Raw genomic sequence first — 26,505 nt, 5'->3', positions numbered from 1 at the left:
CAGGACAAGAGAGAAGAGAATTCTGGGAAGTAGAAGGTTGGAGGGAGACACCGCCTACCGCTGCCATGAAAAGCAACATGTAAAGACACTGGTAAGCCACAAGCCATGTGGCAAAGTATAAACTAACAGAAATGGGTTAATTTAAGATAGAAAAGGTAGATAACAAACAGCCTGCCACGGCCACACAGTTTGTAAGCAATATAAGTTTTTGTGTGCTTTCTTGGTTGGGTCTGAGCGACTATGGGACTGGTGGGTAAGAGAGATTTGTCCTGACTGTGGGCCAGGCAGGAAAACTCTAACTACAAACACACACACACACACACAGAGTATCGATGGATCATCAAATCCTCTGCAGACCTATAACAGAGCCCAAGGTTCTCTGAATGGATGTGGGAGCCAGAAGAAATCACAAGGAGTAGTTATAAAGATTCTAGCAGCTTTTATTACAACAGTGCGGATAGTTTCATCCAATGCTCAGCAACATTAACCCATCACCTTCTAGAAAACAGCCCAGGAAGCTCAGATACATCTGTAGCAACTCTCACACAACACTGGTGAGTGTTCAGACTTCACATCACCCCAATAACATGTGATCATTTCCCAGCAGACATGTGGCATATAGCCTGCTGTTTTGTTTGCCTACACACACATCAGAACATGCCTCACGATGAAACACTTTATTACAGAACTCTGTGACATCCAGACTTACTCATGCTTAGTATCAGCCGGTTATACCAAATACCATAAAATACAAAATGATAGGAAATATAAACATCAATTTGTATTTCAAGTTTATAACGTTTTATTTACAAAAATAGGCTGGGAAGGCCAGGGGTCCGCCCCACATTCTTTCCTGGAGAAACCACTTTGCATCCCGTGTTCCTTGAGAAGTCTCTAAGGTCACAATGAACTCCTTCAGAGCTGTACTTGTCAACTAGAAGCTCAGATGGAAAGGAGAGAATGTGGGAGTGGAAGGAGCGGAGGGTGACGGGGGAGGGGAAGGGCCACAGACAGTCACTGGATAAATAAATGGCTTTACTGGAAAGGTGGCACCCGGCCCCACGCACTGGTGAGAAAAGCACGCTGCTCACACACCAGTACCACACTGCTATTTACAGGAGTCGTGGCTGCTCTGGGTTCTGAAGGACACTTCTTCCCAACACGACACTGTCGGCAGACACTAGGACATGACTCCGAAGACAGGGTTGTGGCGGCAGATGCTGGGGCCGTACTCCTCATAGTCCCTCTTGGTGTGGCAAACCTGAAAGAACTCCGGCTGCAGGAGGGGCAGCAGGAGGGAGATGATGAGCAGGGGAGGAGGAGGAAACCACCCCGCAACCTGGCCAGGGAGACATCCCAGGCAGAAGTTCGCTGCACTTTTAAATTTTCACCCAGCAATTCGCGGCACCGGAAGACAACAAGTGTATTCAGTTTCCACTTGGTGGGATCAAATACTTGTTAATCTGAACTAAAAATAGCTCCTAACAAACTCAAGGAGGGGGGATATTAATTAATAAATAAAATAATCACTTGGAAAGGACCCAAGGAGGTGCTGCGGAGATGGCTCACTTGGCACATGCTTGTCACATAAACATGAGAACCTGAGCTCATCCACATGCCCTAGGAAAAGCCAGGGGTGGCAGTGTACACCTTGAATCCTAGGGCTGGGGAAACAGAGACAGGGGGAGCCCTGGAGACCCTGGTGAGCCAGTCTAGGCTAATTGGTGAGTCAGGTCCTAGTGAGAACCCTGTCTCAACCAAATTAAAAAATAAAAAATAAAAAAGGGTGATTGAAGAAGATATCCAACATTGACCTCTGGCCCCTTCACACAATTTGCACACTCGTGCATGAACACGCACATGCGCATACACATGTACACGAGAAAACCAGAATGTTCTAGATTACTTTCAGATCTCACATATCTATGTTTATCTGGAACCCACAATTAGCAGGGTGCTTGTGAATGAGATATACAATTTAAATGATAACTAAAGATTTTCACATCAAACAGAATTTATTTTGTCTGTTTAAATCCATGTAAACAGAACACATGCAATTTAACTTTCATAGGCACTATGTATCCAAACTCAACAGAGACCCACAAATGACTACAGAACAGTCTAGAAAGGGACTTACAGTTGAGGCCAGCATAGAACCTCCGAACCACACGGCATAGCGCTGCATGTGGTGTGTTATGACCTGCACCTCCACAGGCTTAGGCTGCAAAAGAAAGCAATTGTGTTTAGTCTATACCGTACATCCTTATCAACCCATGTGTCAGATGACAGACGTCAGGCTCAGCCAGACTGCAGTGCCAGCCCCAGGAGATTCAGGAAAGGAAGTACTCGTGCCCAGCTGAGACCCTCTCTTCCAGTACTTGATCCCTGGTCCAGGAGGCATCCCAGTGGCTAACAGCTATGATAGACACAGCCTAGCTCCCTGGTCCAGGAGGCATCCCAGCGGCTAAGAGCTGTGATGGACACAGCCTTGCTCCCTGCATGCATTAGTTGCCTCACTTAACGAGAACATTTCCTCAACGTAAACTCATCTTGTCTCTACAGCACCCTGGTCACATACACCCATGCCTGATCTTGCAATAGAGGGTATGAGTGGTCTTAAAGGTGTCCTCCAGTACAGGCATCCAACCCCAGCTGTCCCTCGCTCGCCGTGTTGGAGGACATCCAGCCTGCACACAGCCCCCTACCTTTATCCTACCCCCACTGAGCTCTTCACTCAGCTTTAACCGGGCATCCACCACTCTTTTCAAATCTCTCTGCAATCGACGTCCAAAATCTCTGAACATCGTGGAGCCTCCAGAGAGAACGACATTCTGAAAGACAAAAGCGGACAGTGAGCGGCCTTGGGTGAGACCAAGCAGCCTGTGATGGTCCAGTAATTGCTCCACAGCAGGCCTGCTTGTGTGGCTAACGCTGACGCAGACGCAAAGACACGAACCGAAGCATCAGCCCTCCCTTCTGCCAGTCTCACAGGGCTACCGGTGGCAGCCTCCCCACACGGCTCCCACTTCCCTGAAGTCTGCAAAGTGTCAGCAAGAATTCCTGGAAAGGAACCGTGACTGCAAAGGCTCAGTAGAACTGTAGTGATGTGGAGAGGTTGGAATGTTGCCGCTCCAGAGGCAAGTTAGCCATCTCAGGCCAGCTTCAGCCCTGTGAATAGCCATTCTGTGCTCACCTCTGTGCCCAAACTAACATCCTGTGACTAATGGCCAAAAACCTCTTATAATCTAATAACTTAGAAGACCCCTAGCTTCCACCAAACCAAAAGTCAGTCATCAAATAGCATCTGAGGCCTATAGAAAAGCTTCTTCCCCCATCTTGCCGTATCTACCTCTCCAATATGCCCACCAATGTATTTTAAACTTGCCCTGGTTTATTATTTTCTTTTTTTTCTGTAAAACTATAAAACTTCATGAAACTGCTTTTGTGTTGGAACATGGAATTTGGGGTAACCTACCTCTGTATTTCTGGGACATGATCACTCAAATTGAGCTCCAGAATAAAATCTTATTTCCTTTAAGGTGAGAGCTGTATTTTTTCATCTCCGAGGGGATGACAGCCTGGCTGCAGACTCCTTCTGAGACACCTTCCTCCTTCCTCAGAGACCTTTAAAAAGGGGCCTCCACTCCTGCTCCACTCATGGGTCGGTTCTCCTCAGAGCTCTACCATGCTGTCTGTCTGTGGAGCTGGGGCCTGAACGCCTCAGAGTCCCCAACATGTCTGACTGTCTACCCTGTATTAATAACTATATCCCTAGAACTCCTCACCTGAGACCTCCACTAGCTCAGAATCACGGGTCATGTTCTCCTCACTCCCCTCGGTACTCTCCTCCACTGTAAGCAGCTGAAAGCACAAAGCTACTCATGTCTGTGCTCATCCTATCCCCCTACTTCCCCCCCCCCCCCGCGGAACCCTCACGAGAGCCAAGAAACCAGAAAAGCTATGCCAACCGACACAGAGGCTCCCCACAAATCACTAACATTGATCCTCAACTGTTTCGCCTTAATAACCAACTAGGCCTTCCGTTCATACTGGAACAACCCCTTCAGAGGGGTGATGTGGGAAGAAAGTATACTCAAATCACCTGGGGAAACATTTTCAAATGAGTCCTCCTCTGCCCACAGCCCACAAGCACGCCAGCCTGTCATGTGACTGCATCCGACGTTTGGTGGGTGAAGAAGGACGAGAATCATTAAACCATCCGGCTGTTACAATGAAAGATAACAGCTCTATTCTCTCAGGCTACAGAATATTACTTAGGACAATGAAAGTGAAATTACCCTCATTTAACTTTCTGACAGAAAATATCATTTGAGAAAACTATAAAGAAAATAAAAATCATCCTTCAAGGAGCCACAAGTCCCCAACCTTGCCTTCTGGGATACCTTGTGTAGCTGCGGGGCCTCGGCAGCCAGCATTCCCTCAGCCGGCAAACACATCACAAGTTTACGGGGAAGGGACATCATACAGGCCCAGGCCAGAGAGCCCAGGTTACGGTGGCTCTGTTCTGCTCACTGCTGCTCCCCACCAGGGAGGGACTGCCAAGCTGAGGGCCACTGTGGCAGAGGCAGGATTTGCAGGGCAGGCAGTAGAGACAGAGGCAGCAAAGAAGAGCCATGTGAAGCCACCTCAGATCTGGTCCTCTGCTTTGGGACCTATTCCAGTTCCAACCCGAGCATCTGTAGAAATTCCCCTTTAATAACATACCCATAGACTTGGGAAAGCCTACAAGAAGCCCTCACTGTTTCAAGAGCTAAACCGAGGACCTTCAGGGACAACACATGGCGGGCCATGACAGGGCTGAGCCACAGGCCATGAGAAACCACAGGTGAGTGGCCACTGTGGTCTCCAGTCAGACGTCTTTGGGAAAGTCCTGGAGGTACTTGCAGGTAAGATGTGAAGCACTTCTGAGGCGAACCTTCCAGAGTTCCCCAGCAGGGAGAGATCCTCCAAGGCCACACCCTGACCAGCCCTGAAGGTTTCCTCAGTTCTCCCTTCAACAGGAGAACCACACCAAGCAAGTGGTCCCTTTCTCATGGAGCCCACCTAGTAACAGGTGTGTTGGGCAAAGCAAACCGGAAGTGTGCCATCTGTCCTCGCTTGGGCCGGTGGTAAAACTACCTGATACCGGAAGTTCTGAAAGCCTGGTGAGTAGGGGAAGCAGGCTGCTGCTGACCCCTTTCTTAGACAGGGCATCTCCCATACTCCTCACCTCCCAGACTAAGATCTACTAAGCATCTGCCTCCTTCCTGGTGACTGGTTACGTCTAGACTTCCCAGGTCAGTCTCCTGACCATGCTGTCTTCTGTTACATGTAGAGAACCCCTCAAAACAAAGTGTGACTGTCAAAGACCGGACTCATCAGCACAGTTATGCCATGCTCAGAGTGGCTTGTCTCCAGCATTCATTCAAGAGTCCCCAAAAGGCGAGACACGGAGCAATGTTAAAGAATGAATGTGTTCTGACCCAGCTCCTCTCAGGCACGGACCTCATCCCCACACTGCTGTTTACTGTTAGGAAGACTTCAAAAGTGTCCCTGGCCCTCGTGTCCTCAGGAAAAGCCTCAAGCGGCCACTGGCACCTCTCTCTAATAGACACAAGCCAATTATTCCTGGAGCAACAGATGCTGGATTCTGTCCAATTAAGAATTAACAGAGGGCTGAGGATGGACAAGGATGGAAAGGGATTTAACTGTGTTTCTAAGGGTACTCTGGACAGTTTCTATTTTCTTTTACTTTCTGACCACTATAAATAAGTCCCTCTTGAAACCTTTCAGACTCCAATTACTCCAGCCTGTCAGAATCCTGGGACCCTGGTCACACAGCTCCTGGGGAGCCTGGGCCCCACCTCCGACTGGAGAGAAGACACCTCAGTGCCAGGTGCTTCTGTGGTTGTCACAGAAAGTCATTATCCTTGCATGTGACAGCCAAAGCAGGGCGCCCACATGAGAATCCAACACCAGACACACAAGTGCATCTCACAAAGTCTCCCCACCCTAACCTCAAAACTGTGGGCTTTGTCCCTCTAAGAGATAAGGAGACGGGTATGGACTTCCCCACCCTAACCTAAGAGGTAAGGAGACGGGTATGGACTACGCCTGCTCCTTCCTACCACAGCAGACACTGCGGGAGAGCTCTCACGGCCTCAGTACTCTTCTGTAGTATCCAACCAAAGGACTTTTTCATGCTAAGCGGACCACTGCCAAGACAGGTGAGGGTGCGGCCGAGGAGGGTCTAGAGAGGAATGCCCCAGTCCCAGTGTCAGGAAACCCTGGCCCCTGAGTACGGCAGTCCCTCTTCTCACAGGCCCTGCGACTTCCGTCACCAAGTCTTCCTCTTCCCCGGCTGCCAGAAGGCTCAGCGCTGGGCTGTGAGGACACGGACCCACTGCCCTTGGCCTGCTGTCCTCGCTCTCCTTACCGATTCCTCTAGCTAGTTCCTTCTTTTCTGCTGGACAAGCTTCCCTGTGGGTCTCACACTCCTCACTCAGACGGCAGCCAGCTGGGAAGGAAGGTGAGCACAGCAGAGCTAGGCAAACCCAACACGGGAACAGAATTATCTCCATGCAAACTAGGGACAGGCAACGAATGACTGCTGAAACGCAAGAACCAGTCTTTGCCAAGAATGAATGAAGCCCTCACTGGTTACCCGGAACCAGTGGTCAGTCCTGAGATCATCACATACCTACAAGCAACACTCAATGGACTGAGCAAGTTGTATGTATACATTCATGCATGTGAGTGTGTGAGAGTGAGTATGTGTAGCAACAACAAGTAAAGATGAAGAGGTCATAAGTCTGAAGGGATGGGGAAAGAATGAACACAGAATGAGTTAGACGGAAGAGAGGAAGGGGGAAATGGTACAGTTATATTTTAATTTAAAAAAAAAAAATCTTAAAAAATTCAAAAGCATGCCTGGTCCTCCAACAGAATTCCCTTTCTCCCTTTTCTCCATCGAGTCTCAAAGCCTGAGCACTGTGACAGACAGGGCACAGTCCCTCACGCAGCACTATCACCCACTATCACGGGGCAAAGGCACTAACCAACACTGAAGGGGCACTGAGCAGACCCTGGACCAAAGGGAGCATGACCTGGCCTGAAGAAGGGCTTCGAACCTCTCAATCCAGACATTCTTAAAGGGGCCATGACCTTAAAGTGTAAAAATCACATTTCAAGACAGAAGCTTCCCGTCTTTCTAGAGGAAAACAGTTTAGAAAGAATATTTTGGATCTGATAATAGCATTCACTTCAGATTTTCCAAGAAAAAGAGCTGTGCTTGTTTCTTAGAAAGAAACGTCAGAGACTGGGCTGGGGAGATGACTTGGTAAAAGCACTTGTCACATCCATGTGAGGACCTGAGTCTGAGTCCTTAGAACCCACGTGAAGATGGTTGCGTGCCTGTGATCCCAGCCTCCTAAGGTGAGGTAGGGGTGGGGGCAGGAGACTCTGAAGATCACAGGGCAGCCATCGTGATGGATGTGGTGAACAGGAAACAAAGTGGAGGGTGAGGACCAACACTTGAGGCTGTCCTCTGACCACAACACACGGGCACTCACACCCACAAAAGCCCACACACATAATACACACACACACACACACACACACACACACACACACACACACACACGGGCGAAAAGGGTTTGGGTTTTTTGTTTTAAAGTAAAAGTTTAGTTTTCCCCAGGAAGCACATGTGGCAACTTGCAAGTGTCCAGGAGACAGGTCTGAGAGCTGTGAAGCCTGGGCTTGCAGGGTAGAAAGGGACCCTACGTGACATCACACCGTGGAGGTCGGCACGGGCAGCGGCTGGAAGAGAACAAAACTAACCACACACTGTGTGACCAAGGCTGGAAACACAGCATGCATACAGGCAGGGCACAGGCAGCCTCGCCTCTGAGAATGGCTCTCAGAAGTTAGGAAATTCACTAAGCCCTCTCCTGATCTCAGAAAGTACTAGGCAAATGTTAAGGACGTGAACAGAGGAGACAGTGAAGAGGTGGATGGGACAATAAAAAGGGAGTGGGCACAGAAGGACACCGAATTACACAAATATGTCACGTGTAAATGTGTCTGTAGGCATTACAGCGGTGAAGCTTAGGAGGACGAAGCCCCCGAAGGAAGCAAACAGTGGGGGCCAAGAGCAATGAGTCACCGGAGAAGTGCCTCTTTTGGAGCCGACTGGTTGTCCTGACTCCTGCTAAGTTCTCTCCGTTCCCCACCCTGTGAGCAAGCCATCTGGATCTGGCATCCTGAAGGCTTGTTTGTGGATTTTGTTGAGGCAGAAAATTGATCAAACACAGAACAGGACTTGAAACCCAAGTCAGTTCACATTAAAGATCGTGGTGCAGCAGCTGAACTTCAGGGCAAGTCCACCTTCTCCACAAAGGCTTATTGGCGGGTTTTGTGCACATGGCCTGGTAATCATTTCAATAGTTCATCTCCATCAAGCTAGCTATCCAAAACTGACACTGAAGAAGATTAGGAAACTTCTAATAAGCAGTTTGCCCAGCACAACTCTGGCTTCAGAAACAGTCCGAAATACAGGACATCATCACAGTGATACCTCACACCCAGAATGGCCATCCATTTTGTCAAGGAAATGTCCTTTCATGGGCTGAGGGTGTTACTTGGAGCAGAGAGCCTACCGGAGCATGCACAAGCCCAGGAGCTCAACCCCAACAACAACAAAATTCCTATTCGCTTAAAAAAAAGTCACTGTTAACAGCTATTTTTCACATTTAAATACTCCATTCATAGACAGGGGCAAATAGTAAGCAGCGACTTAATGTAATGTCCTCTCCTGCCCGCTCCAGTGTCTTGTTATGTAGCTCCTGTTTCAGAGACTAGAGGCATATGTTACATGAATTTGTTATGTCATTTTGTATCTGAACAATTTTCTATTTAGAAATAACATCAAGTTAATACAAGTGATGTGCCCTGTGGTGTAGGTGGATCTTTCGTGAACATCGGGTCAGTCATGTTCCCTCCAACCATCCCTACCTTCTTTTTAACCCCCGAGACCGTCAAGTTCCCTCCTCAACATTTAGATGTGCTCTTATTAAAAATGCTACCTCCGTCCAGCTGCCATCTTCAGAGCCGCATCATAAATACTGTTCCTTTCCTGCCCTGATACTTCACCTTGTAACAACTTTTACAGCATTTCCCTTGCAGGCCAAGATCCAGTCTGATTTTACAACTACCTGTCATGTCTCTGCAAAGGATTTCTTAATTAAAAAATAATAATGCACCAGTGTATAAAATAAGTGTTCAACAGAATCCTTCTGAAGTGCTGTAAGATCTCCAGTTGCCTCTAGAGGTGGAACATGACGATTCATCGGGCTTCTCTGTGGCTTCAGAGAGGAAGCACCACACAGTCTACACCTAGCACCGCACTTAAATACCCCGAGGTGCCTCACCGGGAAAGAGCTGCCTCTCCAGACAAATGGAGTGGAGGTCAGTGACATCAACACATCGCTGTCATCTTACATCAGATGCACAAGTTAACAGACCTCGGACCTAGATACAAGAGCTAGAAACAGAATTTCTAAAACTAATTAATGATATATAAATGTATATATTTCTAAAGCTTTAAGATCTGACAGTAAGTCACATATGTAGAGAGAACATAAAAAGCAAAAAAATAGACAAAAAAAATAAAAAGCAAAGCTGAACTCAACTTTATGAACCCAACATTTCTGTTCTTGTTCAAAATATATGACTAAGAAAATTAAGGCAATCCACAGACTAGGGGAAAAAATATCTGCAACACACACACCTGACTAAAGATTATAGAAAGAATGCTTATAGCTCAATAATAAACTAATCAGTAAAACATGGGTTGAGATCAAGCATTCACCTTGCCATGATGCTCTTGAGCAGAGTTCCTTCCTGGCATACCCTGGAGTCTTCTCCATAAGCCCGTCCCACACTAACTGAGGACACAGAGCCCTGTGCTGGCTCCTTCTGTGTCCATTGACACAGGCTAGAGTCATCTGGGAATGGGAACCGCACGACCAGACTGGGCAAACCTGCAGTGCGTTTTCTTGACTGATGATTGGTGTGGGAGAGTCCAGCTCACCGTGGCTGGTACCACCCTGGGCTGCTGGTTCTGGGTGCTGTAAGAAAGCAGACCGAGCAAGCTAAGGGGGGCAAGCCAGTAAGTGGCATTCCTTCCTGGCCTCGGCTTCAGTTCCTGGTGACGGAGTGTGACCTGACAGTTGTAGAAGGATATAAGCCCCTTCTTCCTCAACCTGTTTTTGGTCCTGGTGTCTCACCACAGCAACAGAAACCTAACTAAAACTAAAGCCCTGCACCAAAAGTCCTTGTACGCCTTTCCTGTTCCCTCCCTCCTTCGCTCTTACAGTGGTTCCCTCCCTCCCTCCCTCCCGCACCGGCCTGCTGCTCACAACAGCATCATCCACACAGTGGCCAGGATTCTGTCCCCATTCAAGAGGCAGCTCACCCTACAGCAGAAAGCAGGCCCTCTAAGCACCCATGAGGGAACGCACCTCACAGGGCTGGGTCAGCCCCTGTGCCGCCAGCCCCACCCCTACCCCCCAACACACACACACACACACACACACACACACACACACACACACACACACACACACACACACCAGTGCCTTCCTTCCCTTCTACCTTCCCTAGCTAGAGCTCAGCTCCCGCCCTGGACCCTCAGCAAACCAGCCTCAGCTCAAGGGGTCCCCTCTCCCCTTCATTTTCATAGTACATAATCTTCATTAGAGTTTTATAATCAGAAGTAAAACTCAACATACACTCAGCTGCTGGGAATCCAAACAAATCTGACTTATCACAGTCACAGCACAGAACCTCCCCTCTCCTCCATGGACTTAATTCAGCTAATTCAGTTTATACAAGTGTCCTATCAGATAAGATAACTGTAGCACTTTCTCTGGACTAAATCTAAGCTGATCTTGTGTCGTCTCTAGTCCCCAGCTGTCCCAGCTGATGAGAGTCTGCTCTGTGACCTGGCATCCCTCTGCTTTATCTCCACTGTACACTTTAATTAGCGAGGCTCTTTTCCAACTGATCAGCAGCGTCGCCGGAAACAACAGCTCAGAGTTACAGTTTGAATGTGAGTTGTCTGCCACAGGCCCCTGTTTGAATACTTGTCCCCAGCCCGTGGCACTGTTTTTGGAAGGTTGTAGAACTTGGGGAAATTGGACAAAGTGGGTCTCTGGGGAGATGACCTTGGGGTTTGTAGCCTGACTCTGCTTCTTTTTCTCTCTGTGCCATCTGGTTACTGATTTATGAGAAAGCAGTGCCACCACACAGGCCCATTATCACATGCCCACCGCCAGGCACCCCCACCAGCACACAGGCCCACTAACACATGCCCACCTTCAGGTACCCCCACCAGCACACAGGCCCACTAACACATGCCCACCGCCAGGCACCCCCACCAGCACACAGGCCCACTAACACATGCCCACCGCCAGGCACCCCCACCAGCACACAGGCCCACTGTCACAAAGCCACCCACCCACCACCGTCCCTCCCCTGACACTATGGACTGTATTACCTTAAACTGTAAGCCAAGGCAAATGACTTTTAGGCACTGATCACAGAGATGACACACTCAACATGTGTCAGAAGCCTTGTATCATCCTGAAGGCCTCCTTACCCCTTCTTCTCTTAAAGGACCAGTAGACGGAGGTTAAAGAGCTGGCCCAGAGGCACACGGCTAGGAAGCTGCAGACATGCCTCACTCAGCGCTCAAGGACTTGGGAGAAAGGTAACAGCACAGTCATTTTCTTAGAAACTAAATTACTTAACCCTGCACCTATTTCCTGAGTGCCAAATACTGCTGCTTGCCTTTACAAGTCTTGTCTAGTTATATCAGCCAACAGACCTCTGACACCACAAACCTCTGCCACCACGGCATCCCTGTGTGGGGCTACTCTAAGCAAGCAAGGCTAGGAAACTGGGGGGTCAGGCATCATTGACGCTCATGCATGGCTCGGCCATGCAATACACAGCCCAGGCTGTCTGCTCCGGGGCACCCACTCCTGACCATGAAGACAGGGAGATGGTGGGGGATGGTGCTTCTCAAGAAGCTTTCAACAGGAGCCAGAACTCAGTGCGTGTCCCTCTGAAGGGAACCTGACAGAGAACAATCAACACAGCTCATGGGTGCCAGGCCCGGCTATACCAATCCTCTGGAAAGACATTTCCGTATACCCAGCCACTCCCAGACCCACATCATCACTGAAGATCTAAATGTACCCAAAGGCCTGGTGAGGTGGGGAAGCATCATAGTCAGCAAGAGCCAGGTCTGCTCCAATCAAAAAGTTCTCAAATTAGAACCATTCAAGTCAAAAGCACCAGAAACAGGGACTCCCATCCAGGTTAGAGTATGCCCTAAAATGTAACAGTGAAGAAACACCAAACACCCAAACACAGGAAAGAGTTGGTATTGAAACAGACTTCACTAAAAAGGATGTTTGTGAGAAGTTTTGACTTGGTAAGTGTTTACCACACTGTGCTAAGTGAACACACAGGATACAGAATACAAATACAGCAGGGCACATCCATCTACCTACTTATGTTTCAGGGCAGTAAGGAAGCTCAGCAATGCTGATAACCAAGGGCTGCAGAGTGACTTCTGCTTTCAGGGGGGCTTTGGGGCATCTCAAGTTTCCAAACTTGAACACATTTTAAATGAAGTCTAAACTTCCTATGATGAAGTAGGTTTTTAGACCCTAATGCTTTGGCCACCTCCCTCCCTCTGCTTTGTCCCCTGCCCAAGTGGCTCTGGCTCCATCTACAGTGTCCCTTTGCTCAGTGAAGGTGTCAAGAGTTTGTGAAACCCAATGTCTTATGTAATGTGGTTCTGCAATTACCTCCCTGCCAAAAAGTCTCCATTTTAAGTTATCTTTGCACATGGAAAGGTCCCTTCTCTCTGCTGGTAGAGAAATCCAGGTGTGGTAACATCAGACACACACATATACCCTGTGAGTCTCATGAAGTTTAAGTCAGAAAGGTTTAAAATAAAATGTGTACCACCAGCAAGTTCATTTGCTAATCTCTAATGTGAGCTGGGGGTGTAGCTCTCTGGTAGGGGGCTGGCCAAGTGCAAGGCACTAAGTCCCTCCTCCAATACCTGTTCAAAAAAAGTAACACAACATCAAAAATAGCTAAACCTCCAGCTCCTGGTAACATCAATGCATCTCATGCTTGAGGCACTCTTAATTCAGTTTTGATGGGTACATGGCGCCACCTATGAGCTGTCATGTGTAACTGCAGGTATAATGTTAACGGTGCCTGCCGGATCTGGTGGTCCACTACTGCAATCCCAGCTACTCTGGAGGCTGAGGAAAGAGGATTGGAAGCAAGATCTGCCTGGGCTAAGAGCAAGTCCAAGGCCACCCTTAGCAGCTTAACGGGACCTTGTCTCAAAAAGAAATTTTAAGGGGCTGAGAAGGTAGCTCCATGGTACGGCACTTGGCTATCATACACACGGTTCAGACCCCAGCACAGGAGAAAAGGGGGACACTTGCACAGCATGTGGGGTTCTATCGGTTCCATGCCCTGTAGGAAGGAAAAGAAACACACAGAGGCTGCCTCTCCTTTCCTGCAGTTTAGATACCACAGTAGCTACAGGTTCACAACTGAAGTGCACAAAGGTTGAGCAAAAATCCGAGTAACACATAACTGTGTGAGTGTGTCCCTGGTGGAATCCAAGCAGATGTCCGGGGCGGGCCCTAGGCGCTGTCACCACCCAGCAACAACTAGTGCAGAGATCACCCACATCTCTTCGTTTCCTATAGCTCCCTCTGCACAACTCACCTCTCAAAGCTGTTCTGGGGGACAGTGGGGACAGTGTCACCTGGCAGGCCCAGGGACAGTGATCTTCCAGTGTTCTCTCTGAGACTCTTAGCTTCTAGGGTGATTCATTGTGTGTGTTGACTTGCTACACTATCACGCCTGGTGACTGAACCAAACATGAACCGGGTGTGGCTAATGGTAAGTGACACGCTGTGGAACGTGACAGCCTGGTCAGCTGAAGGCCAGAAGAGCAGTCTTCACGTCCCCAGGATGGGATTCTATCCCAGCATGCAATGGCAGTGCCTGCCTGAGTTTCCAGCCTTCTCTACAAATTCCAGGCTCGGCAGTTCCACCGTTCACATATGCCAATCCTTACAACACATCTTGTAGTAGTTTCACTATGGGGGAGAAGGAGGGAGAGACGGGAGGGAAGGGAGGAAAGGGCAGAGAGAGAACAGAGATGGGCAGAAGCGGGGGAGGGAGGGGAAGAGCATTGCTGCTTCTGCTCCTCAGCTTCGGCCACTGCACATCCTTTCCAAAATCTTCAGTGGTCCTCAGGACAAACTCAATCTCTACGTCCATGCAAAGTCAGGTCTCGCCTGAGAGTCACAGCCAGCACATGGTGGCTTACCCCTCACCTCCAAGCCCCATGTGATCTGGCCCTTTGCACATCTCAGGCTCCCTGCTCACTTCCATGTTTAAATATCAGGTCCAGGAATGCCGGATCCCTTTCTACCCACAACACACTCTACTCCCGGCCCTGCAAATATTCTCCCTTTTAAAGATTTATTTTATTTTTTTACTTATGTGTATGTATGTGTACATCTCTGTATGTGTTCATACATATGTGTAGGTGCCTGCAGAGGCCAGCAGAGAGCACTGGAACCCCTGGAGCTGGGGGGCAAGTTGTTAGGAGCCACCCAATGTGCTGGGTTCTGTGCAAGAGCAGTATATGCTCTTAACTAGTGAGCCATCTCTCTAGCCCCAAATGGATTGCTTTCATTTAGTTTTAGTTTTGCTTTTGTTTTTTCAAAACAGGTTCTCTGTGTAGCCCTGACTGTCCTGGAACTCACTCTGTAGGGTCCTCACCAGGCTGGCCTTGACCTCAAAGATCTTCCTGCCTCTACCTCCCAAGTGCTGGGATCAAAGGCATGTGCCACCACCGCTAAGGCCAAACGGTTTGGTTTTTTTTTTCCTATCTGTGCTGCTTTCCCTGTTCTGAGCAGATCACACCAGCCTGCAGGACTGAAGAGTCTGAGCTGTCCCGCAGCAGAGCCCTTAGTCCAATACTGCTAATTTTATCTATATCAGTTAAAATTAAACAAAATTTTAATGCTTTCTTGTAGCAACAACACGTTTGAAGGATGCAGCAGCCACATGTGGCTGGTGGCATTGCCCTAGATGCTACAGCTGCAGACATATCTACTGTGGTGCAACAGTCAGGGAACACCAGCTCCAGGAAGCCCCTGGTGTAGCATGTCCAACCTGGGCTCCCACAAATCATCATGCTCAAACCACTATATGCAGCTGCATGCCTGCATCCTGAGTGCCTGTGCTGGGCCTGGCAAGTGGCCAACAGATGCCCCTCAGTGGGGCATTATGGGACATCTTCATCTTATCACTGCAATAAATATTATGGCAACCTCATGGCAACTCAGTAAGCCAGGACCAGTTGTTTACATCAGGCTTCCCCTCCCACTAAGAGAAAAGGAAATTGAATTGTTTTAGAGTGCATTAGGAGGAAGTATAGTTAAAAGTTATGGGTAAATAGTGTAGAAGCGGGTTTGAAAGTTCTGGAACTGTTCGAGTCCATGACCCTACTCAAATCTAAGCAGCTGCCATCTTATCTGCTCACTTCTTAGACTTCACCCTGGATTTCAGCTGGAAAAGGATTATTTGGAAAGGACAATGGGTTGAGATGTAGCTCACTAGTTGGAGTGCCTGCCCAGAATGACCTGCGCTTGATCCCCAGTATTGAAGGGCGGGGAAGAAAAAGGATCAAAGCGCCGCTGGTAGATATGTTTTCTAATTTTCTACTTCAACTCCTGCAGGTATCAGAACTATTCACCATTAACAAATAATGTACGCATCTCACTTACTTTGCACCATGCTGTTCTGATTTAACCATTGAGCCATCCATCTCTCCAGCCCTTGCTGTTCTGATTTAAAAGGCATTAAGATGGTTACTACAACAGACCTGACTCAAGCCACTAGCTACAGCAAAACTAACTGTGAGCCTATCAAGATGCATCCACATCTTGTTGACAATAGAACAAATAGAGACTTTTCCCAACCTCCAACCCGGGGCCAAAGCAGGATGACAGACATCCTCTTAAGGTCACCTCCCCCAGCCCTGCTGCACCCCAGGCTTCAGGAAGGGTGAATTCCTTATGCACCCCTAGATCTCCACTTATGCTCAGAGTCCTCCACCAGGCCAGCCTCACCCACACCAGCTCCGCAGGCCAGGTCTGACTGGCTCAGAAGGTACCTTCTCAAAGCCTCTCTCGATCCCTCTAATTAAATGCAATCTGCTCATCCCTCAATTACCATAATTGCATGATTCACTTTAATGACATTTAGCTTGTAGTGGTTCCCGTTCGTTATTTCAGTATTTTCCACTTTTTGATCAATTCCCAAAGACAAGAACACCATACATACATATTAAATCTCCTTAAATTTAACAATAAGCCTAGTACCAGTAAGTACCCAAGACACCTCACAAACTGGAGGAAAAGACACCCAGTTACATGACAGAGCAATTGTAACTGCTCCACCTTCGTGCAGAGCAGACAAATTACTAAATACCAGAAAAGCCAAGAAAGAACTAGCTGCTGACAGCGGCTGTCAGCTTAGCCAAACTCTAGAAATGCTTTTAATATGCAGGTATCCACCTCCACCCTAGCCCAGGCCCAGCTACACAATGATCTGTGGGGCAGGACGCAGGTTACTGTCTAATAATGAGGTAGGTTGTCCATGGGAATTTGCTGAAGGTAGATCTTAAGCGTCCTAGTACATGCACACACAGGAAGCTACATGAGATGGGGAGCAAATTAGTCAGCCTAACTTGGCAGGTGTCTGCAGTGGACACAAATCAACCTGGGCACACCTTCAACATACACAGTTTTGATGTCAACCACACCTCAACAGAGATGAGTGAACAGTCCAAATTTCCAGAGCCATCTTTTATTCTTACCATTTTTTCTTCTTGGCCTGTGAGCCTGGGCAAGATGTTGGCTCAAAGGCCAGGAAAGTCTCAGATCTTCCGGCAGTCTAAAGCAAGCCACCTCTTACTCACTAGACCATAATGAACCCCCTGCAGGTCACCAAGACTGTGAAGGAGGGAAATACAGCAGCCTTGGCCCTACAGGTCTGGATTACTCAATGAAGGAGAAGGCCCCACACAAGAAGAAAGGACTCTCTGTGGTTCCCCTTCTTGTTCTTATGTCCACCACCACTGTCTAGGTCAGTGGTTCTCAACCTAACTAATGCTTTAACCCTTTAATAAACAATTCCTCATGCTGTGGTGACCCCCAACCATAAAATTATTTGTTGCTACTTCATAACTGTAATTTGGCTCCTATCATGAATCTTAATGTAAATATATGTTTCCCAATGGTCTTAGGTAACCCTGCGAAAGGTCATTCAACCCCCAAAGGGATCTCATCCCACAGGTTGGGAACAGCTGGTCTAGACAGAGCTGTAAGACTGGAGGGAAGACACTCAGGAAGATGAGGTCAGGAAGCCAACATCCTCAGTCCTGGGAGAGAGCATTTTACCATCCAGAATCCATCAGTGTCCATCAGCTGTGTTACTTCCTCTTTTCTAATCTGACTTTCCCTGGACCTAGACCATGTTTTCCTATCATTCTGATCCACTGACTGCTGCCTCAGTGTGAAAGGGGCCTGGGCCACTGGCAAGAAATGGGTCCAACATTGGTCATGGAGAAGAGAAGCACCTGGGAACAAGAATAAAAAAAGAGGCATCCCCTCTAGACACCTGCAGGTGTTTGACTATGCACAGAAAGACATCCGTGTGTGGTCCAGATTACACAGTGTATTTTCTTACCTATTTTGTTTAGATGCTCACACACCTATTACTTGTATATTCAGCCACTGTGAAACAGAAGTAGAATGATATTTTTCATGACAAACTTCTGTCCACACTCAGAGAAGGAGCTAGAAAGGGGTCCCAGAATGGAGCATGCCCTGCACAGGAGTATATCATGATAGTGAAACATCATTTGCTCCAAGATGCTGGTTCCAAAGAATGTTTCTTCCATCCCGCACAGTGTCGGTCCATCTGGGCAAAGGACTGACCGCTGCCAAATACCCAGTGGAAGTGCTGCCTCAGCAACCTGCAGCTTGTCCTGGGCAGTGCCAGTCAAAGCCACAAACTCTAGAGTGCCAGAAGCCCAGCAACCATAATTCCACCAAGTCTTCTCTAGACACTGCCCTGATGGGCTGATGAAGAATCACACACCTGTACACACAGTCAGCTGCAAAGAAGTCCCACCTAACTCTCAAGGCGTAGAAAGCACTACAACTAGGAACTAGTGACTCAACTGTCTATAGCAAGCTGCCTGCCTGTTTTTGTAAATAACGTTTTATGAAATCCGGCCTCTTCTAGTGATGCCCATATTGTCTGCAGCAGCACTGGCAGAATGGAGTAAATGCAACAGAGACCATATGGCTTCTGCAAAGCCAAAAAGATTTACCATCTGGCTCTTTACAGAAAAAGTTGGCCAACTCCTGGTTTGAGATTGCCATCGAGAAAGAATCCTCTCTAATGGCTGCACCTGGTGGGTTAACACACATCAAGTGGGTATCTGTCCGTCTCAACATGAAACTTCAATTTACTCATCACCCTGGCTTTGGAAAGCAGTCCCTTTCTTAGTGGTTGTAGTAGAAGCTGTGGTGCCCACCAAACACTGCCAGAGACAGAAACGTGACCCCAGGGCTGCCTATCCTGCAGCAATAACCAAGGAAGCAGTCACAAGATGATACCACACCCACTGAGGTTCCACAATGAGCAATGCCATGAGGAAGACAAAAACCTCCACCCGTGAGCCTGAGGTTCGTTTCCCATGTCAGGATTTAGTCTACACTGATGAAGGTCTCAGGAGACAGAGCAGAGGGCAGCCTCATCTGACTCTCTTCTCCTGCAGTGTTCAGCTCCAGGATAAATGACAAAAAGTGTGGCCAACTCTACTGTACTCAGCCTTCCCAACTCTCTGTGGGACTTGAATTCTCTAAATCAATCCCAAGGCTACAATCATAACTAGCAGCCCCATATCTACCTGCCTGCTAGCCTGCCTGCCTTCCTACCCACTACTACTGTGATAACTAATTTTTATGTCAACTTGACACAAGCTGAAGTTATGTGGGAAGAGAGAACCTCAAGTGAGAAAATGTCCCCCACTAGATTGACCTGCGGTACATTTCCTTGACTGATTAATACAGGGGGCCTAGTTCACTGCATATGATGCCACCCCTAGGCTGGTGGTCCTGTGCGCTATAAGAAAGCAAGCTGAGCAAACCATGAGGGGCAAGCCAGTAAGCAGGACTCCTTCATGGCATTTTATTCTATTTTATTTTATTCTATTTTATTTTATTCTATTTTATTTTATTCTATTTTATTTTATTCTATTTTATTCTATTTTATTCTATTATTTTATTCTATTTTATTCTATTTTATTCTATTTTATTCTATTTTATTCTATTTTATTCTAATTTTATTTTATTTTATTTTAGCGCCTTTCCTGGAACTTCCTTTGGAGAACAGGCAGGCCTCGAACTCACAGAGATCCACCTGCCTCTGCCTCCCAAGTGCTGGGATTAAAGGCATGTGCCACCACTGCCCGGCTTATTTTTTTATTTATAGGATGTTACTGTGTAGCTTAGGTCAGCTCCTGCCTCCAGGTTCCTTGCCTTGAGCACCTGCCCTGACTTCCCTTCAAGATAGACCGTGGTTGGGACAAATAAACCAAGTAGACTCTGCACTCTTTAGGTTGTTTCTGGTCATAGAAACCCTTACTAAAGGGGGCTGGAGAGATGGCTCAGAGGTTAAGAGCACTGGCTGTTCTTCCAAAGGTCCTGAGTTCAATTCCCAGCAACCACATGGTGGCTCACAACCATCTGTAATGAGATCTGGTGCCCTCTTCTGGCCTGCAGGGTTGTGCGCAGGCAGAACACTGTAGGCATAATAAATAAATCTAAAAAAAAAGAAAAGAAAAAAGAAACCCTGACTAAGACAGCCACCTGCATATCTACTACCTTCTTACACACACAAATGCAGCTGATAGTACACCAGTTACTAGAACAAACTGGATTGTCAGCCAAGGAGTGGTTATCCTAGGGAGAAACATACAAGGTTTCCTTCAGTTTGTCTGCAACATGGGAGATAGAAAGAGCAGCCCCCATAAGGAGTGGCCATAGGCCAGTTTTTAAACATACACACACTCAATGCACCACAGCTATTTCCTAAATGATTTAAGGCCTATGAGTAATCATGTAATTCCAAGGACAATCTGTTCAGATGGAAGGAGCTCAAGGTTGCTTCTGAACAGCAACAGAACCTAGAAAGCAACAAGACATAAAAACTCGATCTGGAATTATATACACTTATAATCATGTGGTTAGTCTCAGCACAGAACTAATGAAAACTGACACTCTTAAAATTAGTAAGTGCTATAATCCAGCAACCAGGGGCTAAGGCAAAGGACTGCAAGTTCAGGGCCAACCTAGGCTACATAGCGACATCCTATAAATAAAAAAAAATAAGGAAAGGCAAGTTAACTGTGTTAAAAAACCCCATATAGTTACTTACTGGGCTACGTGTCTCAGTCCTTACTCAAACAGAGTCTCTTCTGAGGCCATGCTTCCATTGTAGTCCTCCATCAATCCTGACCCTAACCATAATGAACTCTGGTCTCACCTCCTTTAAGTAAATGACCCATAGAAAACTGTTGGCTTGTACATCTACCACTATGCAAGATAATTACAGTAGATTGTAGTAGGAAGTTTCTGTCCCACCAGAAACTCCCAAATACCCAGCAGCCGCTTCCCAAGTAATTGACTGGGAAGATCAATATTACTTATAAATATTCGGCCAGTAGCTCAGGCTTGTGACTAACTCTTAGCCTTAAATTAACCCATAATTCTTATCTATGTTTAGCCATGTGGCTTGGTACCTTTTCTCAGTACAACATTCTCATCTTGCTTCCTCTGCCTCTGGCTGATGACTCCTGACTCCACCCTTCCTCTTCCCAGCATTCTTAGTTTGGTCACCCTGCCTACACTTCCGGCCTGGCTCCTGGCCAATCAGCATTTTATTAAACCAGTTCAAGTGACAAATCTTTGCAGTGTATAAGAGCATTATCCCACAGCAGTAGATGGCCAATACCCCATTTCTACCCTTTATATACAACCACTGTAGGAACAGCTCTGGAGCATGGTGGTGCAATTCTGTAATCCCAATACTCAGGAGGCTGAGGTAGGAGACCAGCAAGTCCAAGGCCAGCATATTGAAAAGCCAGAGGCTGGGGAATGTAGTTCACTATACATTTGATACAGAGAGCAAGAGAGAGACAGAAACTCTAAAGAGACATGTATAGCTGATTAGCATCTCATCCTATCTCCTGATATCACGGTACCACCATTAGTGTCAGACTTTGACATCTTTGATGTACCTCAGCACTCAGTTACAGTGACCTGGAAGAGAGTACCAGAACTGCGGACAAAATGGTAAACAGGGATTATCTCTACACAGCTTTTGAAGGGCTAAAGAATATTAACCAGGCCAGGTGGTGGTGGCGCACGCCTTTAATCCCAGCACTTGGGAGGCAGAGCCAGGCAGATCTCTGTGAGTTCGAGGCCAGCCTGGGCTACCAAGTGAGTTCCAGGAAAGGCACCAAAACTACACAGAGAAACCCTGTCTTGAACCCCCCCCCAAAAAATAAAGAATATTAACCAGTCATGTCTAGAAAGAGATGGAAGCTGGGTTTGGTGGCTCACACCTGTAATCCCAACTCTTGAGAGGCTGAGACAGGACAATCCTCATGAATTTGAAGCCTGACTGGGCCACACAGTGAGTTCCAGGTAAACCTGACTTAAGGTATGAGACCCTATCCAAAAAAAAAAAAAAAAGCAGATGGAAATTTAAAGTGGACTCTCCATGGAACAGTGGTGAGGGAGGAGGAGACTTCAGGTCAAAGCAAGGCTACTATAGCATCCCCTGCAGAAGACACCCCCATTCCTAGCCCAACACTCACTTCCTCTTCTTCATAAGCCGCTCTCCTCCCCACTTATAACCTATCCCTTCCTCATTCCGACGTCAAACCTGACACAGGACCTCATCTGCTGGGCCAACCCCACCTTTTACACAATGAACTGTACACATGTGACCTAGCACACCTACAGAGGTCATCTTGCTAGTTGATAAAGCTTCCTGGAGTTCAGCGTTAGCACATTCTGCAGTGTTACTTAACAACTGAGTGATTCCAAAATGGAAAGGGCACCAGGCTATATCATCAGACTAGAAGGAGGGTCGTGCAGGAGAGTGCTGCCTTATCCAAACTACTTTTAGTTTGAACCAATGGAACCAGTTAAAAAACTGAAAACTTCCTTAATGAAATAAACACAACAGGACCTGAGTGCAAGGTCCCCGAGCCCACCCTGCCTTTCACTACACTTTAAGGGCTGGTCCAATGCCCCCTCTTCCCCAAGGCCTGTCAGATCCTATGAGATCAGCGGGCTGCATTAGCACAGGTTCTCATTCAGCAGGACTAGAACTATGCAGTATGTGTTCCTAGCCCTCACCAGCAAGACCACACAGCCATGCAAGGGAGACTGAAGAGTGGTACAGTGAACACACACCACCTCACTTAACTGCCCAGTCTAGTTAGTGTGTCTTTCCTGGTACTCTTATTTGACAAGGGGGTTTAATTTGGGGCATGAAACAAATAAATATAGAATCATAATTTGTTTTTACCCATAAAAAGTTACCTATGGGAAAAAATCTCCAAGTAAAAATACTGTTAACTCTAAAATCTCAAACAATTTTGAAACACAAAGAGGAAAAAGCAGAAGTTGACCATAAGCCTTCCACAGAGATCCTTTAACTGTTTGGTATCTATCACTCCGAACCGTCAAGTACACTCATATGAGCTGCATGTCAGTAGCTTCATGGTCGACCAGAAGCTTTTTCATGGGAATGCAGCTGATTTACCTCATTCTTTCAAAAGGTATGTGCTATCTACTGTGGAATGGAGCAGCAGCTAAGACATTGTGACTCAGAATCTTTCTGTTGAAAATGCGGATGTCTGAGCGTGCAGACCGTAACACAGGAGGATCATGAAGCTGAGTGTCAAAGGCTTGATGCACACATGCAAATGTTAGCTGAAGATGAAGGAGTGATTTTCTGCTCTTGCTAACTGGCTGTCAGCAATATTTCCTTTTATGTAATAATTACTAGAGTTCTCTCATTTCAAGCTTGACAATTCCGGACAATTAAAGAATTTTGAAAAAAAATCCATGTGCATATTTGATCTGATTGTCCCACCTGAAGCTCTGTCATGCTACCTCAGCACTGACCCTAAATGCCCATGGACCAGTAAGAGCAGTTCCCAGACAGCCTGAAGGGGGTGCACCTTCCTCTTTCAATGGGTACATACGGCTCAGACTGTCGAACTTCAAATCCAGTTTGCCAGGTAAGAAGAAAAGATAGCTCAAGCTAGGCATGGAGACATAGGCCTGAAACCCCAGTGCTAGGGAGGTGGAGACAGGAGAGTCACAAGTTCTAAGCCCAGGCCAGCCTAGGCTCCAGAAGAAGGGAAGAAGGAGGGTGAGGAAGGAGGAAAAGCATTTTTAAAAATCCCTCCGATGGTGGTGTCATATCCTCTCCTCTCTGAGCAAAAGCTTGTTAAACTATTGGAATGAGTCCCAGGAGCAGGCGGAACGGGGATGAAGGTATGCTTTATGGGTAGCTCATAGCTACAGCCTTTAATGCGGGAAGGAAGTGAAGGCGCCTTACCTTATATAGCGGCCGACGCACATCAATGGGACAGTTCTGTATGACTTCATCAACCACATCCGAGATGGACTCCATAAAGTCTGGGTTGGCAAACTAAATTTTATATAAATATAAAAGAAACATTATGCATTTTCCTCCAATAACACAAAACAATTTTCAAACAACATTTTAAGACTTTATTTTTAAGTTTAATAATGTGTGTAAGTGTGTGTCTGAGTGTGGGTTTGTGTACATGAATGTAGCGCACACAGAGACTGGAAGAGGACATCAGATCCTCTGGAGCTGGAGTTGTATATGGCTGTGGACCACCAGACTGGGTCCTGGAACTGAACTGGGATCCTCTGCAAGAACAGTCCATGCTGTTAGCCCTGGGGCATGTCTCTAGGCCCCCCAAAAAACATTTCTTTAAAAGTAACTAACAAACATATGGCTCACTAGAACTGAAACCCATTACATGAAAATAAAAGGTGTCAAAGGAATGCCACATGACTAACCACATGTCCATGGAGTGATGTGAACATGAACTGGGTGAGTTCCAACATCTACCAGGCAGAAGAACAGGCAGCCCTGCTGAGGAGAACACAGCACCTCATGCTAGTGAGAGAAAGAGCTGGGCACGTACACTAGCCTCACGGCGTGCAGTCAGAACTACACTTGTGAGTATTAATACCATGGAGAAGTTAGCCCAGCTGTGAGGGGAAACGTGCAGTAGTGACAGTAGTGGATCAGAACAAGACAGTCCATGCAACAGTCATGGCGAATAAACCAACACCTTTGGATTCAACAGCACACGTTAAATGAACTAAAGTATGAAAACGTCGACTCTAAACACACTTCAAAACCCAGTTCACGTTCAACAGTCTCGGAGGAAGGAGGCAACATCAGCCATTCACCAGCTGGGCCATGCACTGGTTTCAGATGGACAGTCACAAAGCTGGACAGACTGTCTTAATCCCACTTCTAAGCAGGGGCCAGTGCATAACATTCCTCGTGATTAGTGATTTCTATTACCACTGGCCCCTTGAGGTCAGTTCCAAATCCATTTTCTTCTATTGAGCTTCAAAGTTCATCCTCATCTCTACAAGGATAAGCCAACCTTAACTGTTCAAGCAGGTAAGTCTACGGCAAGGCAGACCAGGCAGCCACACTGCAGCGGGAACCAGCACAGAAACAGCCACCTTGCTCACTGAGAACTTTACTGAGAACTACTCCTTGTGCACACTGGGGGGCAGCATTGCTCCACATGCACTGTACTCCGTACACTCAAACAGATCTTACCTCGGGGTGAAAGAATATTTCCGGTCCCAGGAACCTTTCATAACCAACATCTATAATGAACTTTTTCTGGTTGATCGCATTGATCCCTGTGTACTGTTTGATCCACTTCCGGGGATCCATGTCATACTTAGCAAATTCTTTGACAATATCAGGGCAAATGTAACAGTACTTCTCCTGTGTATACACAAAAAGATACCGCCAAGCATTAATAACTGCCAGTGTCACTGCCCTCTGACAAATACACAGGAACTCACACATTACAGACACCTCCAAATCCATCTCAGGCTACACTGTAACCCCGGTGGATGGACGATCAAGCTCACGTCCAGGTGTCTTTCGGCTCAGATAGGACTACGCTTGAGCAGGGCAGGCAAGTCTGCTTTCTCTGCAACTTGGTTAGATCACTACCATATTCTCCCTAATTCTGCTGCCATATTTTCTGAAATAATGTCTATCTGTAAGCATCAGGACCTTGCCTCCATCCAAGCTCTGCATGCTCCCTCAGGCTCCCTCTCCGGTACCTGCCTCACTACTGCCCATGTCTGGATCAGCAAACTAAGTTTGCTCCATTCTAGAGTACAGTAACCAACCACAGCCTAACATGTGTGCGTGCGTGCGTGCGTGCGTGCGTGCGTGCGTGCGTGCGTGTGTGTGTGTGTGTGTGAGTGTGTGTGTGTGTGATACTAAGGGAGTGCTCTCTAGCCTCCTGCTAGATGTCTGCTTACAGAGGGTTCCCCTGGCCCACATTGTGCCTGAGGATGTACCTTGCTGGTCAGTCACTTGATCAACATTGGAGATACTGTCAATGAAATACTTAGAGCCTGTCAGAAACTATCTAGCTGAGAGTCAAGCACTAGGCAACTGAAATAAATAAGTAAACGACATGCTATCATATGGCAGATATTATAGAATAAAAGCAGAAACTAGGCAGGAACCCTGAGGTTGCTAACAGACGGCTGCCAGTGAAGGAAGGAAAACGTTGGGAATATTGTCGCCTACAAGAAAGACTTGGGACACCTGGCAAACCTCTCCCCAAAGGAGAAGGGACCAGTTCCTCCCCTTTGCTTTAGCACTGAGGGCCTCCCCAATCCCGGACAGTGCAGGCCCAGGAGCAGGGATTGGTGGCAACTTTTTATAGGAGCTTCCCTGGTATCTGCCCCATCCCAAAAGGATTGTTTTCAAGGAGTATCAGCCAAATTTGAGCGCTTCCTTGGAGATGCTCAGCTGAGAGGAAAAGAGCAGGGGGTTAGCCCTCACCACCCCCACAACCACCCTGCACCTCAAAACCAGAGCTATGTGAGAAAGGAGATAGCTCAAGGCCACGTGTCACACCCCACCTAAGATTCTTCTCCAGATCCAAAGAGAATCCTTCCTCCTTCTCTCTATATAATGATC

General features: G+C 47.3%; 1 protein-coding gene across 3 annotated transcripts in view; it reads right to left on the bottom strand.

Annotated features, from left to right (window-relative positions):
• Positions 1-422: 422 nt before the first annotated feature.
• Actr3b (actin related protein 3B) overlaps positions 423-26,505 on the bottom strand; it is an 84,235-nt gene continuing 58,152 nt past the window's right edge. For all 3 annotated transcript variants that reach the window (XM_036180909.1, XM_036180908.1, XM_036180907.1), the window contains 5 exons: positions 25,111-25,284; positions 23,833-23,925; positions 2,706-2,831; positions 2,138-2,221; positions 423-1,276 (listed from right to left, as the gene is read on the bottom strand). In XM_036180909.1, the coding sequence (XP_036036802.1) occupies positions 1,181-1,276; positions 2,138-2,221; positions 2,706-2,831; positions 23,833-23,925; positions 25,111-25,284 (573 nt within the window). In that variant the 3' untranslated portion in view covers positions 423-1,180. The remainder of the gene's footprint in view (positions 1,277-2,137; positions 2,222-2,705; positions 2,832-23,832; positions 23,926-25,110; positions 25,285-26,505) is intronic.

Source organism: Onychomys torridus, chromosome 3 (genome assembly GCF_903995425.1).
Source record: "Onychomys torridus chromosome 3, mOncTor1.1, whole genome shotgun sequence".
NCBI lineage: Eukaryota > Metazoa > Chordata > Mammalia > Rodentia > Cricetidae > Onychomys > Onychomys torridus.
Note: the sequence above shows the minus strand (reverse complement) of the source record. Positions and strands in the feature narration are given on the sequence as shown.